We start from the raw sequence: 23,165 nt of genomic DNA on the forward strand, positions 1-23,165 counted from the left end.
TACTTTCTTACTACCACAATATCTGAACTTAAAATTTGTTACACATTTGGTATTTGAACCTGAAGCTACAGTAATTTTGCTCAATAACAATTATTTGACAGAAATCTGTTTATTTATTTTATTTTATTAGAAAGCTCTGCGTTGGAATGTGTAATTTTTCTAAAATCTACAGTGTCCGTGAACACTGCATTTATTTTCACTTTTATAGAGACAAATTTATTTCGTCAATACAACAGCCAACAATTGGAAATAATTGTATTGGAAGGAAAAAATTTATTTAAAAAATTGAAATATAAGAACGATCAATTATTACTAAAATATACAAAAACAAAAAAAATTACTTACTTCTCTTGAAGACTCAGTTGTACAATACAAGATTGGAATGAAGGCTGCATGAAGCCAAGGAAACGTCAATAGCAATATTTAAAAATCAAAATCCTGAAAACAAAATGAAAATCAGTTCTTTGTTATTGTATTATTATTTATATTATTTCAATAAATAAATAATTAACTGTCACTATTGTATAAGATTAGTTTGAGTCAAAAACGTAAAATATTAGTAACAATAATCAGATGATCCCATAAAAATCATAAATCTGCGTCATTACTAAAAGAGTGAATAAGAAATAATTCTAATATTAAATTAAATTTTTTTCATTAACGGTCTTGTAGAATTTATAACTAAAAAAGGTGAAAAATATTAAATAACAAAAAAAAATATTTGGAACGAATATTTTATAATTTAAGCAAAAAACAAATTTCATTGTCAATTAACCACGAGACATTATCAACAATTACAATGTTTAAAAAAAATGTAAACAAAACAAAAAAAAACAAAAGAGCGAAGATTCGATAGTACGATTTCAGTGAAAAAACTTTTATTTGTGGAGACGCGCGGCTGCTCGAAGTAAAGACTTCACTACTTCCACCGACCACAATATCCGAACTTATTAGTTACACATTTGCAAACGTGTATGAAAGTGTTTCAGGTATGTAAAATCGTCAAATACTTAGTTGAGAGATATTTTTTTATAACAACTTTTTATGATTTTTTTTAGTAACATTTATACCCATATTCTATACTAAACACTTGATAGCAGTATATAAAACACAGCGACACTATAAGCAACTTCTTTTTTAGTTGATGTTCTTTATTTTTTTATAAGAGATAAAATCAGGAGAGTTTAGTGAAATGGAATTGATAAATCACAATGCTGCATCGATCTATCGCTCGTATGCGTCACGTGTGGAGTAGATTTTGGCAGGACTTTGAATAAACGTTTTTCTTTTATCACATTTACAAATTGAGGATGCAGTAAATAACAATACTATAAAAAATAATACTTGCATTTATTAATTTTTATTTTTATTCAGGCAAGAATTCGTGGGATCGATCAACGAGGCACATTTGCTATCTGATAAAACTAACGGTAAATGAAATAGAATACAAAAAATTATAACTTAGGGCTAGTTTTTCAATCCGAGATAAATGTTATCCAGGATAAAATTATTATTATCAGTATTTCTTTATACATAAAATATATAGATATATTTTATCAGTAAATAACATTTTATCCCGGATTGAAAAACTGGCCCTTAGCCTCCAAAATATTGCAAATGTTAAAAAAGGTCGAATAGCAAAAAAAATTAATTTTACTTGTTATAAAAAAATCTTGAAAAATATGACCCATAGAGTAAACATTAACACGTAGTTCATTAATAAAACTGTCGTAAGGAGACGTGTGCGCTTGAATCAGAAACGAAGTTACTCACGACTACTATTCTTTACTGTTTAACACAGCACATATTTCGTAGTTGTATACAATGAATAAATCCTATGCTAAAATAATTTTATGTTTATAAAAATTTTCATACTGTTCGTCGGTTCATTTCATTTTATTTTATTGTATCTACATTTCCCGCGTGGTAAAACCCAAGATCTTAGTTCGAGTGTACTGAGTGCTATCGAATACCACATTCATTTTCATTCGTATTTAGAGAATAAAATTTACTTCTTGATCATAACAATCGAGAGTCGGAATTATTTTCATGAAATTTTAAATACTTATTTAACTTAATAATACAAATTACTTTGATGCATAGGATCAGATGTAAGTAAAAAAATTTTAATGTTAGTAAAAAATACGTCTTTGAAATTAGCAAAAATGAACACGCGGGCTTACCCGATCAAAGGGTGCCGCCACAAGTTTCTTTTAATTGTTATCATATAAAAATTTGGATATTTATTTTTCTGACAAAAGTAAAATTCCATTTACTAAAACTGATGCAATATTTTTTAATATATGAAATATCTAGTGAAAAAATAAAAAATAACTTACTTATTTCGATGAAAAGTTGTCTAGAAACTGCAACGAAGTTCTTTGGACTGCAATATTTATCTGCCAGGTTACTAAAAATAATTACTAAATTAAAAACATAATTTCACACAATATACATTTTCTTAATAAAATATGGACTAACAGGATACTTACAAACTTTAGTAGAAGTTTACGTACAACAAGTGAAGTCGTGGAATGTCTTGTGTGCGACTAGCTCATTCGGCTCTCCGTTCACCCGCTAAAACGAAATGCTTTGACGTGATTGGTGGATCTACACGTTTCCTTGTTATACCAAGAAAGCACAGCCTAGCTTTGACGAGAAAGGGTTAATACGCATGACGAAATTTGTCACGTATGTCAGTGACGTACAAGCAATCTCCATTTACAATTCACACTACTTACGTCTTTTTAAACAAATGATAGTGTATGTGGCCATGCGCATCAGTTTTAGGCGGGATATGAGAAATGCTATTCCCATAAGTACAGACCGCAACAGTAAGCAACAGATTATCGTTACTATCGGACTCGATAAATTACTCTTAGGGTATTTAAATAAAGTTTATGTGAAATTATTTCCTATTCGCAATCACCCAGTGTTATTTATTGTAACCAAGCAACTACGCCGTTATATAAGGTTATGGAAACTCGAGGACAGCGGCAAGGATCCAATCGAATCGTACACGATGGTTTCACATTTCATTTAGATTCCAGATATTCGACAAAAGTAAGGAAACGGTACCTTTGTTCCTCGCGAATCACCGTGAATCGCTGTCGCGTCAAATTATGGAAAAACGCGGATGGTAGACTTCAAGTAGATGGTATCCATAATCATCTCATACCAGAAATTCTGAACCGCGAGCCAGTGATCCGAGAATTACAGAACAACGCTTTATTAACGGACTTATTTCCAAACGAAATAATAAATAATGTTTCAAGAAAGTAAGAACACTTGTTGTATAATATTATTATTTCATATTTGTTTCCTTTTTCCGTTCATTTACTTACCAATGTATTGTTTCAACAGCTTGCCAAACGCAGGTAATATTCGATCCCACGCATCACGACAAGTAATTCATCGGCAACGACGTCGTCATCGTCCTCCACTTCCTCAAAATTTTGTTCATCTGGGTCCAATGCTAACAGCTTATCGTCGGATTTCAAATATTTATCAACAGGAAGTCATTGCTGATGATGGATCAATTGCTCAAATTTTTGGGAGCAATAACATGTTAAAAAGACTTGGAGAAAGCAATGAGTGGCACATAGACGGCACTTTTCAGGTAAATATGTGGTGTAAATTATTAACATTAAAATTTTTTTAATTATTCTCCTCGCTATAACATTCTATTCTAATTTAATACAGTGTGTGCCTCTACGCCCGCGTGCTTCGCAACTTCTCATTATCCATGTACGTCGAATGGATGTGGTAAATAAGTATTTTAAATAATATTATAATAAATTAATATTTATTTAATATAAAAATTGATCAAGAACTGTTTACACTAATAACATAAAATAAACAATTGCAGGGAATTCCTATCTTATATGTTTTATGCAGTCGTCGTACAACAAAAATGTACGAGTCAATATTTCGCTGGATTTTATTTGAAGTACCGGTAATTCAACAAAATCTTCAAACAGTCGTAACGGACTTCGAAGCCGCGATTTTAAAATCCATACAATCATGCATGCCGTGGGTCCATCGGAGAGGCTGTTGGTTCCATTTTGCTCGGGTAAGTTTTTAGTATTAACATGTTAAGTATATTATGTTTACTACAGCAAGATGCTGAGCAAAATATAATTTTTTTAGGCTGTTACGAGAAAATGGAACTCTCTAAGACTTCCTGATCGTAATGCACCTGAACATCGAATTCTCAATTTAACATGGGTGTTACCATTAGTCCCAGCGGCCAGGCTTGAGGAAGCTTTGGAAGAGATCGTTACATTATTAAGACCTTTAGAAGAAAATAATGATAATTTTTATTTATTTCGCCGATATCTACAAAGATTTTGGTTACCTCTTGCAGATATTATTTCGGTGTATAATACACCTTGGCGAACAAATAATATTTCCGAAGTTTATAACCTACACCTGTCATCGATACTTGGGCCTCATCCACCTTTATTTAAATTCTTACGTAAGTAAAAAAACTTAACAAAGTTTTTATTATTAAATAAATTATAGTTTTACAAAATAGTACTGAAATCAGCAGACTGACAATTTTTTAATTTTCATAACAAATTCATTAACATTCAAATATTTTTGAAAATTCGCAATTGTAATTTTTTTTTAATTTTCACATGTGGAATTTGCTCAATTTATTTTTGTAATAATAGAATTGTTATAAAAATCTAAAAAATTATTTGATCTATGTTAATTTCAGTATCTTTAAATGTAAGTAAAACTTGGGAGTCTAAAGTTAGAAGACTTTTTAACTATAAATATTTTTTTTTAGTTAACATTTAAAATAAAAATTTAAGACACTTTTTTTTCATAATCTAAGAGTCCATTTTTTGTTTTTTTCAATTCTAACTAAAGAAAATATTTATATTAAAAAAAATACTGAAATCAGCAGACAGGTGACCATTTTTTTGGATTTCATTTAACAAATAATTTAGTTCTAGAAAATTAAAAAAAAAAATTGTATTTCGAGTTTTTTACTATTTCTACAGGTGAAATTTTTTTATACATTTTCTGTTATAATTTATTTTTTAAAAAATTCCTGAAAATTATAAAATTTCTCTTGATTTCGTTATCATTACCTGTCTGCTAACTTTAGACTCTCGTAAAATTTACAGAAAATTAATAATAAAAAAATTAAAAATAATTTTATCTAATAAGTTCTAACAATAATCCTAAAATAGACATTCCTTTAGTTGATTTGATGGCTAGTAAATTTGAAATCTGAGGAAACTTGAGTATGAAACAAATAGTTATTGTAATGATACTAAGTGTATCAGAAATCACATGTAAATTTATTTTTGCGGCTTTGGTTTCTTTTTTCTTAAAATTATTAATCTTTCCTAGACCTGAAACAAATTTTGAAAACAAAATTTCTATTAATATTATTATTATTATTATTATATAAAATTCTTCTCAACTAAAATATTATGATACTAAAATCAGCAGACATCTAATGATTTTTTGATTTGATTTAACAAAAAAATTTGTACTTGAATAATATTTTTTAAAAATTGCATCTATATTTTTTTTAAATTTCTCTACATGTATTTTTTTTATAATTATTATGTTTAATAAAATACTAAAAATTGTTAAATGTTCGTCAATTTCAGTGTCATAAAATATGATGTGAATATTCATTTCTAAAAATAATATAATTTTATTTTTTAGTTAGTGTTTCATTTTAAAGACTAATTTTTTAATCAGTGTTTAAAATTTTTAGAATAAAATCATTTATTTTCAAAATAAAATTACTCACCTTATATTTTCTCAGAAGACTATATTTAAAACCGAGCCCAAATATATAGTGTTTTGACAATAACAGGGACTGGTGTCCTATACTTTCTCAGTAATCACTAATTATAATTAGTAATCAGAATCACTAAACCCAACAATTATGTAAATAAAATAAAAAGTGTGTAAGTCAATTATTATATCGTATTAAACAATTTCAGATCGTTTAATAGAAATCATCAAAGATGATGAAAAAAAATTAAATCGCTTACTGGGTGGAATGGACTTTGGGAGAAATAGGAGACACCGACAATACCACATGGACCTTTTTATTCAAGGCATTCAGGAAGCTTTAGAAACCAGGAGGTAAAATTTAATGGTTACTACATAAGGATATGTTTATTTACTATAAATTAAATTTATGACTTTTAACTCTTATGATTGGTTTATGATTTTATCCCATAAAAATTATCGACACGGTGAAAATACCCAAAACTATTTATAAACTTAAACAATATCCCTAATTAAAAAAATGGATTAAAATGTATTCAAAAGTATTGAAAAGTATTGAACTTATGCAAACTACATATCTATATATACATACAGTATAGATATACAGTTTGCATAGGTTCAATACTTTTCAATACTTTTTAATCCATTTTTTAAATCAGGGATTCACTTATAATTAATTTTTTGTAGATACTCGATGCTTGAATTTCTCGAAATGGCTGCAATTCGACGTGTAGAAGTCCGGTATCGTTTAGATGTAGCCGTAATGAGACAACAGTGTATGTTCTTTTATTTTTTAATTTTAGTAGAAATCATTATTAGTTATATATAAAATAAAATGTTTTGTAAGACATTAATTTTTTTTTCTTTATTTATTACAGACGTAGATGATGACTTAAAAATGGAAGAAGAAGTTTTGCTCGGACATATTCGTGATGTTGAACTACCTGCAGCTATACAAGCACCAATAGATGCAGCAAATCCGATTGATGATATCAATCATTACGGTAAAGATATAAAATAAATACTAATAGTTTTAATAGCATGATAATATATTTACACTAAGTATAATAATTTACATTTTTATTTTTATGTTAGCTGGTGAAATCATAATGGAAAATCAGCAGGAGGTTGCTCCTTGGATTCATGCTGCAACAGCGGGGATGATATTTCCAGATCAGCCTGCAATAGAAGGCGCTCAATGCTATGCGTGCCTAGTGAATCAAGCTAAGGCAGTTTTCTGTCCGTGTGGACACTTATGTTTATGTTTAGAATGTAAGTACAAATCAGAAATATCTGCCCCCAGAGAAGAGAATAGGCAAAAATTAATTTGTTTTGTATGTCTGGCACCAAGCGAAATGTTGATGATCATTCACTAAAATATAATAATAACTATAAAATTTATAATCTTTTATGTTAAAAATCTAAAAATAAAATATTAATTACTTTTCATTTAATTCTTTATTGATTAAAGTTAATTGTTATTATTATCCTATACAATTACACCTCATATTTACTTCAATAAAATTATTCAACTTCAACAATAAGCTATTTGATCTAATAAAGTATAAAAAAATATAAATATCTTTGATACTGAAATTAGCAGACACCCGTCAAATTTTTGGTTTTATGTAAAAAATAAATTAGTGCAAAAAAAAATATTTTATGAAAGTTCACTTTTAGATCTTTCAAATTTCTACATGTGAATTATTTTTTTAAATTTTTGTTAGAAAAATCTTTTTCTTAAAAAAAAACCTAATAATTGTCAAATGTCTGTAACTTTCAGTATCATAAATATCTAGAAGTTATAACTATCATGAGAATTTAGAAAATTTTTTTATTTAAAAAGAAAAATTTGCACTACGACTACGTTAGTCATTGGGAATTATTTGAAAATATTGAGAGTAAAGACCTCAAGTTTCTTTTTTATCAATACAGCCTGGTCTATTTTTTAATGATTACTTTCTTATCGACAAACTTCGTTACCCATTAAAATTCGAGTACAGATGTCTCTGAATAATGGTATTATTGAATAAACATGGCGTAGGACGGGAGTAAAGTTATACCTGAGTACGGTTCGTACTGAATTAAGTTGTCATTCTTGCGCTGGAGTAAAGAAGTTTTGAGTAAGCCTGTGAGTGTGCCGTTAAAACACATGAAGCAACTATTTGTTACCATGGTATGTATCACATATTTCGAATAAAACTACTTATCGACTAACAGTGTATTTCCAACACTAAATATCTCTGTTAGCAAAAATGAAACCGAGTTGACGTAAACCTGCGGCCGGAATAGGACGTAAAGTTTACAGAAACAGTAAGGCAACATTTGTACTTATAACTAGTTTGCGTCAAGTTAACGTCATCTTTTTGTAAACTTCGCGTCAACTTTGAGTGAACCATTTGGTTAATTCCGGCAGTGGATTTGCATCAACTTGATGAGTAAGTTAAAGTCAAGTTCTGTGAAACTATTGTAAGTGTACAAGTTAATGCGAATTATACGTAAACTTGACGTAGATCATTGAACATCAATTAGTTGATTATCAACTCGTGTTATCTGGGATGGTAATCATATGAAGCGTCTTAACATCTTTACCTACGCTTACTTAAATAGATTTCTGATTTGACATAATGTTTCGTTATCACAGACAATAGATTCAGTAGAAATTGACTAAAATGACAATTATTATCAGCGATTCATTTTAAAATATGAATCACTAAATTATTTTCAATAGAAACATTTAAAACAATTTTTTTTTTTTTTTTTTTTTTTTTTCAGAATTCGCAGTGAATTAAACTTCTTTGACTCCAACTGGGATCTAATCACAAGTTACAAGGAAAAATTCCCGTCTTTCACAAACTATAGGACGCTCAGGAACTCCAATATGTATATGCAGAATGTAGGAAAATTTCAAACTCTATTCTATTCACAGAGAAACTGCCATTACATGCCAGCTGAGAAAGGTTAATTTCGAATATTCAATAAATAATATAGAACAAAGTGAACTGTTCGAAATTTATAATGTTGTATGGCATGAACATTATTGCTTTTTGTGCCAACACTATTGTTCTTAGTTTGGGCTGGTCTAATAACGACCATGCACGATGCAAAATTTAATTATTGAATTTTATTTGTAGATTACTTGAATACTTTTCTTCGTAATTAAATGCATGAAAGACTATACTATTCTTTCTACAGTAACAATATCTCGGCGATAGCATAAATAATATTTCGATTGGTTGCTATATGAACATAATGGTCAAAATGAGTAGATGACAATTCGCTTCCGGCAGCATGATCAGGATTGCTATTAGGTACGGAGAGTATTATTCAATAGCGGTACAAAGCAATTCTAAACGCAAATGCAGAGTCCACTATATTCAGGATATGGCATTTGTACAGACAATACGTAATTATGGGGAGCGTTGATCGATACCTCGGCATCGTTGAAACGATCGTCAGTCTGACAATGACTGCTGTACTGATGAGGATTGCTTTTGTTCAACCTGCGATTTTGAGATTTATGTGTATGGATATACATGGGAATATATATCTAAAACAATCAATGATCGACATATTCTATACCCACAAGTTTGATTCTGGAGACTATGAAAATAATCATCAATTTCAAAAATAATTGCACGACTTTTTGTGCAGAGCATTAAAGAGTACTTAACCTTCCCGCAATACGAAGGTAAAAATTTCAATTTTTATGTGTATGATAGCCTCTCCAGTCAAAGGCTTTTCCCATATGTGCAACCGAAATTTAAAATTTCTGCCTTAGTTTTGCGAAAAGGTTAGTGCAGATGTCAAAATGTTCTAATTGCTGGCTCATAAGAGAAAAGTAGCACTTCCTTCTTGCAAGATAGGACACAAATTTGACCGTTCGGCACAGATACTATAAAAAATAGTACCCTTAGAGGAAATGACAATCGGCCCGAGCTTGGCCAAGGCTTGGTGCAATGCTCATTAACTCTGGGGCAAGCTTGAAATCCAAGCTTGGCCCAAGTCCGTCTAAGCATACAAATGATAACTTCCTGCCAAGACTGAATATCAGTACTGTGTCAAGACTGAGAATAAGTATTGCGCCAAGACTGAAAATAAGTATTATGCCAAGACTCAATTTTAGTATTGAGTCAATACCGATTTTCAAGTCTAACCCATGCCTGGTTACCAGGACTACAGTTACTATTCAAGTATGGCCCATGCCATTTGATAAAAAGGAATTTTTTAACTGTTATTTTTTTTTATTTTAATTTTTGTGCAGGGCTAACGCAAGTTTAGACCATTTGACTCTTTATTTAGACCTAACCTTTATTAATTATGGAAATAAAGTGAAAATTGCATTTGCCCTAACCGAGATTCGAACCCGAGCCGCGCGCTTGCTAGACCGATAACTAACCCCTACGCCATACGACCGATAAGTTGTTCTACATCTCATTTCTCTTATAAGCTAAATCTATATTGTGACAGAGTGTGGCGGTTTATTATTTTCATAATTTATGTTATTTAATATTGTGTTTTGATGAAAATTAACGATTTTTTAGAAATGTTTATTAATTTAAAAAAATACAAAAGTCAAGTCCTTATATTACTTTAGAATTTGTACATCGTTCTGCATACTTTTAATATTTTGTTATAAATTTTAATGTTTAAAATTATCAATACTAAAAATTCCACTGTAAATTATTATATTTTAAATTTTTTAAGACCATATCAATCTGGACGATATGTAATTATTTTTGTTAAATAATAAATTTTCAATTTAAGTATTTGAAAAAAAAAACAACAATAAAATGATAGAAAAACTGTCAAATTTACAGTTTTAACAATGTCAATAGTGGCTGGCTCTTATCTCAAGTCTGGCAAGCAAGACTTGTTACAAAGATATTGGTTAGATCTTGGATCAAGACTGATCAACTAAGACTAACACAGAAAAAACAATTAACTTGAATCAAGTAAATAATTTTGAAGAACCATTTCCTTGATTTAAGAGTAGAGGAGCAAGGGGCTTCCGAGACACTGGTAAAGTAGGAATCTGCATTACCGACCGAGTGGTTCGTGTCTATGCTAAATTACCGACCATATTTTCAGCCCTTTTTTATCAACTATTCTGAATTTTTATACCCACCATTTTGGCGCCCCCTTTTTGAATTTTTATACCCACCATTTTGGCGCCCCTTTTTGAATTTTTATACCCACAATTTTGGCGCCCCTTTTTGAATTTTTATTTCCACCATTTTGGCGCCACTTTTTGAATTTTTATTTCCACCATTTTGGCGCCACTTTTTGAATTTTTATTCCTACCATTTTGGCGCCACTTTTTGAATTTTTATTCCAACTATTTTGGCGCTTCTTTTTTTGATTTCCACCATTTTGGCGCCCCCTTTTTGAATTTTTTATTCCAACCATTTTGGCGCTTCTTTTTTTGATTTCCACCATTTTGGCGCCATCTTTTGAATTTTAATTTCCACCCTTTTTTGACCTGGTGGCCACCATTTTGACCATATCTACAACCCTTTTACCGCTATTTTCAGCTACATTTTAAAAAAACTAGTTTGATGACGACATTTTCTGACGCAATCCTTATTGCGCAATTTACCCCCCACTTTTTTATCGTGTATTATGGTGGGGAATCAATTATATAAAGTCAGCTCGTGACCATAAGACCGTTATTTTGTTCTTGAACTTGAGCAGTTGAATAAAGTCGAGAAGATGGAGATTTTCATTGATTTTGAAGGCTTCTCCACGCTTGATGGATATTTTATTGTAAAAAAGCTTGCTGTTATCTCGCTTAGTGATGAAGTGGATTTTTTGAGTTCTGCAGCGCTAGCAACTTTCGAACCGCCAGCAGAGTACACCAATGAATTTATAGTCTTGGAGACCAAAGACTTTTGGTCTAGAAGTCATGGTATTAGATGGGATGAAGGATCCTTCTTCTATTGCGAACTCGAAGAAGTGCTGCGAGAGACTCTCAAGCACAATACATATGTTTATGTTTTGAGTGAGGAAAAAAAATGTTGGCTTGAAAAAGCAATTAATTTTTCATTTGAAATAATTGATCTATCAAAGATGAGATTTATCAACCATCTTGAAGACTTTGATCCTATCCACCCATGTCTCCTGAAGAAAATTCACTCAAGGAACGGCAATTATGCTTGTGCATACGAAACAGTTCAGAGAATAAAACGTTGGTTTCTCAGCTGTTGGGGTTTGAGTCCATCACTGGAAAAATCATTACAACTTTTTTATTAGCTCCAGTCCTTAGTCAAGATGGATCCACAAGATATCGCTTGTTTAGATGAATCTTTCATACTTCAATTCACAAAGCATGAAATAAATGCCATATGGTCAAAGCTTCCTCATCACATGAAGATGGACTCAAGATTTATCGATTATACAAGATGTACAGAGCACTATAAGACTATGTATGATGATGTTCTTGACGGTCCTTATCCATTGAAGAAGGACTGCTATGAATGTAACAATAAATCTTATTTATAAGCTAATGTATCTTAAAATAATTATTTTAATAAGGTTTTATAAATAAACAATCAATAAATTATAAAGTGTTTTTTTACGATTTTTTTATTACATTAAGTTTATTAATTAATACAGGTTCAATAATTTTATTTAATTCTTGTATTCGCCGACGAAATCGTTCCCTATCTCTTGCTGCTTGTTCCCATGGACCTTTCCTTGCTTGTCTGGATACAAAGTCCCACACATACATGTAATGTATGGTAGGCTTAGGATCAAACTGTACCATTAAGTAAGTTTTCTTACAGTGCTGCTGATGGGATTGTATTCCACTATTCGGTCGTAAATTATTAAACAGTAAGCAGCAGTTTGATTTGGAAACTGTACTGACGATTCAAACTCCAGACGTATATCCACAGGTCCAGACTTGATTGACTCGTTCTGCTTGGAGCAGTCAATTATATACAGAGGAGCTGTCTTTAGAAAATCTTTCTTAGCCAATAGCGGTTCAGCTTCTTTTCCATAGTAAGCACTTTGAAAATTTGTGTACATGTCATACATCAAAGCGTACTGATTATTTGTGATATTAAGGTTCAAATTTCCATATGGATAACTCTGAGAGTTCAAAATGAGCTTAATGTCTCTTATACTGCAGTGGTCAAACTCGCTTGCATTTTGATTCGATTGATTCTTTCTTGCTGTTTGAAATCCAACGATGACAAAACGAGGTTTCTCGAGTTGATTTGTTGTTTTGATTGCCCAAATGTGATTGGTTGTAGCTGGTAGCAGTGGATACTCATACAGTTCCCAAGTCCGGAAACTGATTGGGATGGCTGGATCAGAAGTTATATAATTCAACACCTCAACTTTTTGCTTGTCAGACATTGTTATATACGGTACAATCCACTCAATTTTTTGAATCGTAATTGTAACATTTTCATTCTCAGCGGTAACAACATCAGCATTTTGATCAGTATTTGATCTGATCAGTATTAATTCATGCTTGGCATTCACAATAACTCAATGATAATCTTCAGCAAATCCGAGGATAAAACTCAGCGGTACTGAGACATCAAAGTAGCCATTAACATCAGTCAACTTGTTGTCATCCTCTTTAATAATCCAACCAGCACTTTCCAAAATATTTTGCTGTCCTGGACTCAGAGATGCGTATCCTTTCATAACACTGGTAATACCAACATTCTTACATCTGTCAATTTCTACACCATTCAGCTCACTCGGGGCAGAAGAGATACTGCTACCGGGCGCGTCTCCCCGAGCGGATGGGAGAACGCTCGCTGTCCTTGGATGACACTTAATCTCTTAGTTGATGAGGTACAGCGGGTAGGAGCCAAGCAAAATAACCAAACAAAATACGCTCCCGTGGACAAAACTCCCCTTTAATGGGTTGGTCGCACTAACTGACCTAACAAGACGATCGTTCTCTGCTGTGACCCACTGGGAGTGACCGGAACCTCGTGTCGTAGTTTCCGACGATGCAGGCCACGGCTGATGTGAGCTTGCTCTGCCGAGGTGTAAGTTGCAGCAGTGGATCAGGAGCCAGCCACTTCGGGCCTTGATCAGGAAGTACGCAGTGAGTGTTAGAGATCGGAATCTTCACCGCTCCGAGCGAGTCTAGTCCGTCCGTGTATTCCGGGGCTGGCTAAGTGTCGGCTAGGCCTCAGGGAACTGGGGTAGGAGTACTATCTCCGAGGGTACACCCGTTCCTAGTTATGACAACCCGCTCCACTCCGTACGATGCGCTGGTGAATTTAAAAGTATGAGTTATGCACAGGAAAACAACAATAGTGAAAACGGGCCTCATGCCCAACAAGCAGCGATTGAAGCAAGCGCTGAAATGAAGCGGTCGCAAGCGTTTGAACGCCTTGAAAAGCTGACCAGTGAGCTAAATGACTTCATCCAATCTAAGGTCAATATCCACAAGGAGATTAAGACCAAGACGACCAGCGTAGCCAATGCCCTCCAGAGATTCAAGAAACTTGATGAAGAATGGTGTTTAACAGTACGACGCACTTCTCGCACTACACCGGAGAGAAGCATTCAAGCAACTATCGTCAATGAAGAAGCAATGGACACTGGAGCCGAAGGTGACGGTGAATCAGTCGCGGAAGACAGAATCAGAACTAGCAGCAAGTCAACTAAGAGAAAAGATCGATCTTCTCCCGACCCAACGATCTGCCAAGTTGTGAAGAAAAAGGACCTGAAACCAAGCCCTCCGAAAAACACGGCAGTGCAGAACGCCGGAAAACCAGCAGTGCATGAATGGCAGAAGGTCCAATCCAAGAAGGAGAAGAAGGAGCAAGCGAGAGAGCGGTTACCAAAACAACCGGAGAACAAATCTCGGCCGGAGCCTAAGCGGGAAAAACCGCGAAAATTCACCAAACCAAATGCCTTAATTAATCGACCCGTTGAGAAGGCAAAATATGCCGAGATACTGCGTCGGATTAAAAAAGATGTCCCACCAGATCAGACCCGTGACGTCGTTGACAAGGTTCAAAAGACGAATGATGGGAATATGCTCATTACGCTTTCCAGAAAGACCGCAGACAAAGGACAAGCTTTGCTGAAGACCATCAAGAGCATCCTTAAAGAAGAAGCGCAAGTCATCTGTAAAGGCCCAGAGGAACAGCTTGAAATCCGGGACATTGACGACGAAACAACTAAAGACGATGTCCGGAAGGCCTTACAAGAGGCAGCTGGAAATGACTACGAAATACCTGAAGATGTCATTAAAATTCGTCCGGCCTACAGAGGTACTCAAACTGCTTCGGTACGATTGCCAGCAGCAATAGTGCAGAAGATACTTGGAAAGACAGGCAAAATAAGGATTGGCTGGGTAAATTGCCGTGTCAGAGCAATTAAGACACCATTACGATGCTATAAGTGCTGGCACTTTGGGCACACTACTGCTCAATGTAAAAGCGAAGTCGACCGATCTGGGCTTTGCATCAAATGTGGGCAAACAGGTCATCAAGCTGCTCAATGCCAAAATAAAGTGAAATGTGCGTTATGTGCGGAAAAACCTGGCTCTCAGGACACTGCTCACCGTTCTGGTTCTGGCCGATGTCCAGTCTTCCAAGAAGCACTCCAGAAGCTGACAAATAAACGAACATGAGGATACTGCAGCTTAACATCAATCACTGCGAAGCTGCGCATGACCTGCTTATGCAGACAGTACGAGAATTAAAGCTCGACGTTGTGCTTTTATCGGAGCCATATAAACATTTAGCTGGACAACCTTGGGAGACGGATATCACCACGAAAGCTGTGATCTGGGCTTGTGGTAAGCTCCCTTTCCAGAGTGTAGCTACCAATGGCAGCGCTGGCTTTGTAGCAGCATCAGTAGATGGCATCCGTTTTTACAGCTGCTACGCACCACCTAGCCTCTCAATTGCTGAGTTTACTGACTTCTTGGATCGACTGACCGAGGACGCGAAGCAACATCATCCAGTGGCGATAGCCGGGGACTTTAACGCCTGGGCAGTGGACTGGGGCAGTAAGCAGACTAATGCACGAGGAAGAGAGCTGCTAGAAGCTCTTTCTACACTAGATGTAGTCTTGCTCAACAGTGGTGACACGCCGACCTACACCAAAGGTGACGCAAGCTCGATTGTAGACGTCACTTTTGTCAGTACCAGCCTTGCTAAAGGTAACACTAACTGGAAGGTACTGGACATCTACACTGCCAGTGACCATCATGCGATACTCTGGGAAACGTCAAACGACCAGAACCTCCGGGGGCCTATCAAGCAATTTAACACCGTCGGTTGGAAGGTGAAATCTCTTGACCCAGAAGTATTGCTAATAGCCCTCGATAGTGATCCGATAGAGACTGGATGTGCAGAAGAACATACTAAGGCTCTGATGATGCGAGTAACACAAGCTTGTGATGCCAGTATGCCTCGCAAACGTGTTATGAATTCAAGACCTGCGGTACACTGGTGGAATGATCATATCAGCAACCTCCGTAAAGAGTGTCATCGAAAGAGAAGAATATCACAGCGTGGCTATCAACGACCTTACTCTGCAGTGCTGATCGCAGAGTACAAAAAAGCTCGTCGTGAACTTAATAAGGCCATAAAAGAGAGCAAAAGAAGATGCTGGAAAGAGCTCATATACGAGGTCGACAAAGACGTGTGGGGTCGGCCGTATAAGGTGGTCATGACGCACCTGAAGAAACAACAAATGCTGTCACCTACGTGTCCCCAACTCCTTCAGAAAATCGTCACTGCGCTGTTTCCACAGCAACACAGTCTCAATTATCAGTCAACGCAAGATGAACTGGACGACATTCCACCTGTCACTGAAGAAGAATTGTTGGAGGCCTGTAATCGGGTAGGAAATAATAAAGCGCCGGGATTGGACGGAATCCCTAATATAGCCTTGAAAACCATCATAAAGGCAGCACCAACATTATTTCTAGACGCTTACAACGCATGCCTCAAGGAGGGGACTTTTCCTCGTAAGTGGAAACAGCAACGGTTAGTACTTTTACCTAAAGGAAAGAAACCGCCAGAAGAACCGTCATCTTACCGACCACTCTGCATGCTAGATACGGCGGGTAAGATATTTGAGCGTATCATCCATCAGCGAATAGATGCAGTAGTCGACCCACTCTTGGCAGACAACCAGTATGGATTCCGGAAAGGACGATCAACCCTGGACGCGATCAACCTGGTTGTTAATACGGCCAAAGAGGCAATCGCAGGAACTAGATGGAAGGGTGGAACGAAGAAGTACTGCCTGGTGGCTGCCTTGGACATCAAAAATGCTTTCAATTCCGCTAATTGGGACTGCATCATGCAAGCTCTCGACGAGAAGAACGTGCCAACATATCTTCGCAGACTAGTGATTAGCTATTTTACAGATAGAGTGCTGAAATACGATACAAAAAATGGTCCAAAAGAGTATGATATAACCGGTGGTGTGCCACAGGGCTCTGTTCTTGGTCCACTTCTGTGGAATATCATGTATGACGGGCTCCTGAGACTGAAGCTTCCAAGATGTGTCAAACTGGTAGCGTATGCGGATGATGTTGCCGCAGTGATCGTCGCCAAACACCTCGACGAGATTCAACATCTGTTTGACATCACTTTTGAGAAGATCAACCAGTGGATGGATACAGTGAACCTACAACTGGCCAAGCAGAAGACCGAAGCAGTGCTTATTACCAGCCGAAAAGAAGTTGAAACAATTAAGATTAATGTCGGTGACCGAGAAATCACATCACAACCATTTATCCGTTATCTGGGAGTGATGCTGGATGCACGACTCAACTTCAAACAGCAGGTGGAACATGTCAGTGCCAAAGCGTCAGTAGTGAGGGCTAGTCTCGCACGGCTGATGCCTAACATCGGAGGCCCAATGCAGAGCAGGAGGCTACTATTGTCATCAGTAGTCACATCAGTGCTCACTTACGGAATATCCATTTGGGCTGATGCACTGGAAACCCAAGAATCATGGAGAAAAGCTGGACCAATATACCGACAGAGTGCCCTACGAGTAGCTAGTGCCTTCCGCACTCTATCAGAAGAAGCAGTGTGCGTCATTGCTGGAACCCTACCTCTTAGAGTTCTAGCAGAGGAAAGACGGGCCCTTTACCAACGAAAAAGGTCAACTGCACTGAGCCCGGAAGAACTTAGAATTGAAGAACGGCAAAAGAGCATAGGCCGATGGCAACTACAATGGGATGCTGCAGAGAAGGGTAGGTGGACGCACCGTCTCATACCTCGGGTCGACATTTGGCTTAACCGGAATCACGGTGAGGTCAATTACTATCTTACGCAGATGTTGTCGGGACATGGGTGTTTTCGAGAGTATCTACACCGCTTTAAGCACGATGACTCTTCGGAGTGCCCGTCCTGCCCAGGAGCTGCTGAAGACGCAGAGCACGTCTTCTTTGTATGTCCTCGTTTCGATCCACAGCGTGAAGAACTGGAGAGGATCCTGAACCAGAGAATGCAACCAGATTCACTAGTAGAAGCAATGTTGTCATCAGAAGCTGCCTGGAACGCTACCAACACGTTTGCAATAGAAGTCCTTAAAGACTTGCGTTCCACCGAAAGAAAAAGAGCAAATAGCAGAAGATAGAAGGAAGATAGTTAACACCTTAGCCACCAGAAGGAAGAGCAGTAGCTAGATCCTCCCTTCACGAAGTAATGCCTGACGGCGGTTTCCATGAGGGATTAGAGGAAAGAAGGAAAAGGGGTTTAGGGTTTAGTGGGTAGGGGCGTTAGTGTCGAATTAGTATGACGCTGCGTCGAGTCGCCACATATCCAGGCCAAACAGCTATGCCTAGAATCCGTAAAAAGGATTCCCCCCCCTACAAAAAAAAAAAAAAAAAACACCATTCAGCTCATAACGTATCTCTTCAAACATATGACAGACAACCATGTTGATCATCTTTGTAGTAGCACTCACAGCAGAACCATCAGCTTTTCTCATTCTTCCATAAAAATGTAATGTGCTCTTGCTTGGGAGCAAGCATAGATCTTGATGCTGAACAGCAATCCTGATTTCATCACTGTTGTTAAATGTTGATGATGCGTATGGTAGGTGTGAATGAGCTTCACAGTGCGTGATAGACTCATAAAAAATAATCGATTTTTTTATATCTAAGATTTCCGCCATGGTATTACGCAAGCTAGACAACAAAAATTTATTTTTATCTTGTGAATTTTCCACGTAATTTTAGTCCTAGACTTTTTAGGAACTCTGCGTTCTGGCGTGTTAACACTTTCCGAGCTCGATGATGACTGGTAATCATCTTTGGACATCTTTGGAATCTTTGGACATGTTGTAATCCTTTTATACCCACTACCAGTCTTTGTCTCATATACGATACCCATTACAGACTTTTTATATGCAGTCTTATCGTTATAGTTTCACCACGGAAATCTGCTATTTTCCCGTCTTGGTCAACAATGCGGAGTCTCACGTTGTGTATTGCTCGTACGGCGACTGGTAGGTAAATGATATTTGTTGGTACCTCTACTATTTTATATCCTGCTGGAACTCTCGGGAAAAATTCATGAATTGTGTGATTCTTCTCACCATTGATGTATGATCCAGTAGTTATATTGCACTCAACTCTCAGAGCGTTGATTTTTAATATTTTGACTGGTAAATCAGATTTATGTGCTGTGTTAGGTTCAAGCACACGTTTGGTAAATCCAAGTAATGAGCCAATGGAATCTTCAGGTTCAAAATTTATAAACTGATCACATTTTATTTCACTCTTCAACTCATTGTTGTTTGCTTTTAAAGAGAAACTCAGTTCAGGTAATGTCTTGTTTATATAAGTTTCAATATCTTTAATTTCATAACTCCCTGTTGGTATAGTTATTTCATCAAATCTCTTGACTGTGCTTCTCTTGGATCTTTTTGATGACACATAAAACTTATTAGCATCAACGTCGATATTTGGTATTGAATTGACTGTCAGGAGCTTAACAAGTCCAAGTACATAATTTTTTGTTGGTGATAACTCAATCGGTGGAAAATAATTTGCCTCCAATATGGAGGAATTTCCAGATAGTGTCAAAGTGAATGACTCTGCCATGACTGACGCTTGTAGTCCCGAGTCACTTCAATTTATAGTTGTCCAGTCAGGAATTTTAAACACAAATGTCCACATATGATTGTATCAAAGTCTTGATATCTTTTATGATTGTACTTTACGCTACCAACATCGAGATATTTCATCAAGTCTTGTGGAGGTTGTAGATTACCAAAACTGTCAAAATAAATTACTTGATCATGATTTTTCTTGTATGCAACCCAGTGAGTTCCAGGTCCAAGTTTATCATCCAAATTTATTATTGCTGATTCATTTGTTTTAGGTCCAGATTTTGGTGAATCATTTCTCATGAAAACTCCACGAAAATTTGGAATTTTAAGCAGCTTGGCGTACTTTAATAAATCAATGTTAGTCAGTGCTCGATGTAGTAGCTCTACTGGTTTTTTGAGTTCTTGCAGCCAGCTCCCTCTAGGTATGGTTTCAGATAAAGTCCCATACCAGTGCGGTAAGGTTTAAGGAATAATCCTCTACCTACAGCTATTTCCTTCATCTTCAAGTTGTGACGTTTCTTTTCAACAAGTTGATTTTTAGCTGCACTTGCATCGTTCACAGCTTTTGCAACACCTGCAGCTCCACCTGCCAGAGCACCAACCGCTGATAACCCTGCAAACAGGGGAATCAAGAATGGAAGTACTCCACCAATCTTTGATGGAACTGGTAGAATACGAGGCAAAAGAACGTTTTTCTTCCCACTAGCCTTCTTAACAGCCTTGCGAGCACCTTCAAGAGCTGTTTTAACTGGATCTCCACCAGGCTGCATGGACTTTTTAGCTTCATCAACAACCTGTCTCAAAGCAACATCCTTCTTTTTGGAAGTCTTGAGCTTAGTTGTCTTTCTTTTGACTGTCTTGCGTTTTATCATCTTACGCTTTGTTGTTTTTCGCTTCGTTGTTTTTCTCTTCGTTGTCTTTCTTTTAACAACTGTCTTACGCTTCGTTGTTTTTCTTTTAATTGTCTTACGCTTGGTAATAGGTTTTTCTTTTTCAAGACCCATACCGAAACGTCTTTTCAACTTCATGATTTTATTTACACTCCAAGCAGCAGCTTTTTCACCAATAGCAGCGTCTCTTGCTTGAAATCGTTGCCACGCTTTCTCAGCAAGGATTTTATCAGCCTCGTGACGGGCTTCCAAATTTTCACGATTTTTTGAGTAAGCTATATCATGTTCCTTACACGCAGAGTCCAAAGGATTTATACCTGGATCACCTCGAGCTAACCTCTTGGCTAACTTTGTACCTGGACCACAGTACTGATACCCTGGTATGTGAAGTTCAAGTGGAAGTTTATTGATTATATGGTTGACAATACCGTTACCACGTCTGCTCTCAGACATGACACATCAAAGACTAACTTGGTGATCTATATAAGCCTGTATTTTTACCTCCGAGCCTCAGAATTAATTGAGCAGTTATGGAGTTTAAGAAACCAAGAGCTCAGTTACCAGTTATCAACTTTGATCAAATTGTTCAAGGGACAGGAGTGAAAAAACTCAAACGACACGGTGCTCTACTTCCAAATAGTGTACGTGCTATATTTTGTGGACCATCCAACTGTGGAAAAACAAATGCTCTGCTGTCTCTTATTGTACATCCAAACGGTTTGAGATTTGAGAATATATATCTCTACTCAAAGTCTCTTAACCAACCAAAGTATCAGTTCCTGGAGACACTGCTTAAACAGATTGATGGTATTGGATTCTTTACATTCAGCGAACATGAAGCTGTAATTAAGCCTGAAGATGCTAAGCCTAACTCCCTGATGATATTTGACGATGTTGCTTGTGAAAAACAGGATCACATCAAGGCTTTTTTCTGAATGGGTCGACACAAGGATGTTGATAGCTTTTATCTCTGTCAAACTTATACACGAATACCTAAACATCTAATTAGAGATAACGCAAACTTTCTCGTTCTGTTCCGTCAAGATGAAATGAATTTGAAGCATATTTATGATGATCATGTAAATATAGACATGCCTTACAACTCATTTAGAGATTTATGCTCAGCATGCTGGAATAAATATGGATTTGTAGTAATAGATAAAGACAGTGAATTGAACAGTGGTAGGTATCGAAAAGGATTCGACTGCTTCATTAGTATAAATTAAGGTACTTTAAAGTGTGATAGTCATACATGCTGTAGATTTTAACCTATCAACATGAAGCCTGAAGAAATTTCAAAGCAGAAAGATATTCTGCATCAGATATCTCAAGCCAGCGATGCTATCCGACGGAAGCATAAGATATTGAAGTTAGGTAAAGATACAGCTGAAAAAGCCATGGAGGAAATGTTCAAGCCTATTGTAACACCACTTCAGAGTATAGTTGAATCTTCAAAGCTTAAAGAAGAAAATATTAAAAAAGAAGAAAAGCCGCAGGTTGAAAAAGAAGAGGTTCAAGAACAAGAGATTGAAAAATCTTTATACGCTGACCCAACCACGTACAACAGTTTAATGACGGATGATGAAAGTTCATCTAACAACACAGCATTTCCTATTGCCCCACCATCATTAACAAGTACTCCAAAGCCTAAAAATCCTCTTCTCACTAATTATTTACAACGTTTAAGTTCAAAAAACAAAAATAATGACATGAGATATGGTGTACGCAAAAAACATGGTGAAATGTATATGGGTGATTCAAATATTTCATTTGCAAATGATACAATAACTGTCAAAGAAAGAAATTATCCCATAACTTCTGGGTTGCTGGAATTATTGTTTACAAAATCACCGAAAGATACGCTTGTCACGCAAGATGATAAGACAAAATATTTGGAAATTATCCAGAGAACTAATACTCATAGGAAAAGTTATGATTCAAGTAAAAGTATTTACATAGATTCAACAGACAAGTATAAGAAATATATTACTGATTTTGTTGAAAAGCATGGTAGAGGACTACCAAAATTTATGATTACCACCAAGACACCCATGGACTACGTATACTGGGATGATCCAAATGAATTAGTTGATCGTTTGCGGCTGCTGATGGCGTCTCAAGCTGCTGGGAATCTAAGTCACACGAATAAAATCATGTCAATTATTGAAGAGCTTAGGGAGGCTGGAGTTATATATTAAAAGCTTCTAGAAAATTATTTCATTCAGACGTTGACAGTCAAAGTGTTTACAACTATGAGCATCTATATATTTGGACGTCCACTGGACAATGACAAGTCAGGTCAACGAGGACTAGCTGGTAGAGGTTTCAATGTAACTTCTGATGGAAAGTATAACATTGAGAATAAAAGACTGTGCAATCTTGGTAATCCTCCAAATGAACATGATGCTGCGACAGTGCAATTTGTACTGAGGCATATATCTG

The 23,165-nt window shown here is 35.9% G+C and overlaps 4 protein-coding genes across 4 annotated transcripts; 2 read left to right on the forward strand and 2 right to left on the reverse strand.

The window, feature by feature from the left end:
- The first annotated feature begins 2,976 nt into the window (after positions 1 to 2,976).
- On the forward strand, positions 2,977 to 7,557 carry LOC123266096. Its single transcript, XM_044730130.1, has 10 exons — positions 2,977 to 3,278; positions 3,364 to 3,619; positions 3,703 to 3,765; positions 3,869 to 4,072; positions 4,150 to 4,477; positions 5,976 to 6,120; positions 6,454 to 6,542; positions 6,645 to 6,770; positions 6,862 to 7,038; positions 7,550 to 7,557. The coding sequence occupies exons 1-10, from the start codon at positions 2,977 to 2,979 to the stop codon at positions 7,555 to 7,557; spliced, it is 1,698 nt and encodes a 565-aa protein (XP_044586065.1).
- Positions 7,558 to 12,531: 4,974 nt separating this feature from the next.
- Positions 12,532 to 13,128, reverse strand: LOC123266098. Its single transcript, XM_044730131.1, has one exon. The coding sequence runs from the start codon at positions 13,126 to 13,128 to the stop codon at positions 12,532 to 12,534; it is 597 nt and encodes a 198-aa protein (XP_044586066.1).
- Positions 13,129 to 13,263: 135 nt separating this feature from the next.
- LOC123266099 lies at positions 13,264 to 18,998 on the reverse strand. Its single transcript, XM_044730132.1, has 2 exons — positions 18,641 to 18,998; positions 13,264 to 13,501 (listed from the first exon to the last, which is right to left on the reverse strand). Exons 1-2 carry the CDS (start codon positions 18,892 to 18,894, stop codon positions 13,264 to 13,266), a joined length of 492 nt encoding a protein of 163 aa, XP_044586067.1. The 5' UTR covers positions 18,895 to 18,998.
- Positions 18,999 to 22,000: 3,002 nt separating this feature from the next.
- On the forward strand, positions 22,001 to 22,921 carry LOC123266100. Its single transcript, XM_044730133.1, has one exon. The coding sequence runs from the start codon at positions 22,001 to 22,003 to the stop codon at positions 22,919 to 22,921; it is 921 nt and encodes a 306-aa protein (XP_044586068.1).
- The last annotated feature ends 244 nt before the right edge of the window (positions 22,922 to 23,165 follow it).

This window comes from Cotesia glomerata, linkage group LG5 (genome assembly GCF_020080835.1).
Source record: "Cotesia glomerata isolate CgM1 linkage group LG5, MPM_Cglom_v2.3, whole genome shotgun sequence".
Taxonomy (NCBI): domain Eukaryota; kingdom Metazoa; phylum Arthropoda; class Insecta; order Hymenoptera; family Braconidae; genus Cotesia; species Cotesia glomerata.

Coding starts and splice junctions, on each gene's coding strand:
- LOC123266098 (XM_044730131.1), bottom strand. CDS start 13,128: ATGTCTGACAAGCAAAAAGTTGAGGTGTTGAATTATATAACTTCTGAT.
- LOC123266099 (XM_044730132.1), bottom strand. CDS start 18,894: ATGGCGGAAATCTTAGATATAAAAAAATCGATTATTTTTTATGAGTCT. Junction 13,502..18,640: donor AACATGGTTGTCTGTCATAT/GTTTGAAGAGAT, acceptor CGCGCCCGGTAG/CAGTATCTCTTCTGCCCCGA.
- LOC123266096 (XM_044730130.1), top strand. CDS start 2,977: ATGGAAACTCGAGGACAGCGGCAAGGATCCAATCGAATCGTACACGAT. Junction 6,121..6,453: donor GAAGCTTTAGAAACCAGGAG/GTAAAATTTAAT, acceptor AATTTTTTGTAG/ATACTCGATGCTTGAATTTC. Junction 6,771..6,861: donor TGATGATATCAATCATTACG/GTAAAGATATAA, acceptor TTTTTATGTTAG/CTGGTGAAATCATAATGGAA.
- LOC123266100 (XM_044730133.1), top strand. CDS start 22,001: ATGAAGCCTGAAGAAATTTCAAAGCAGAAAGATATTCTGCATCAGATA.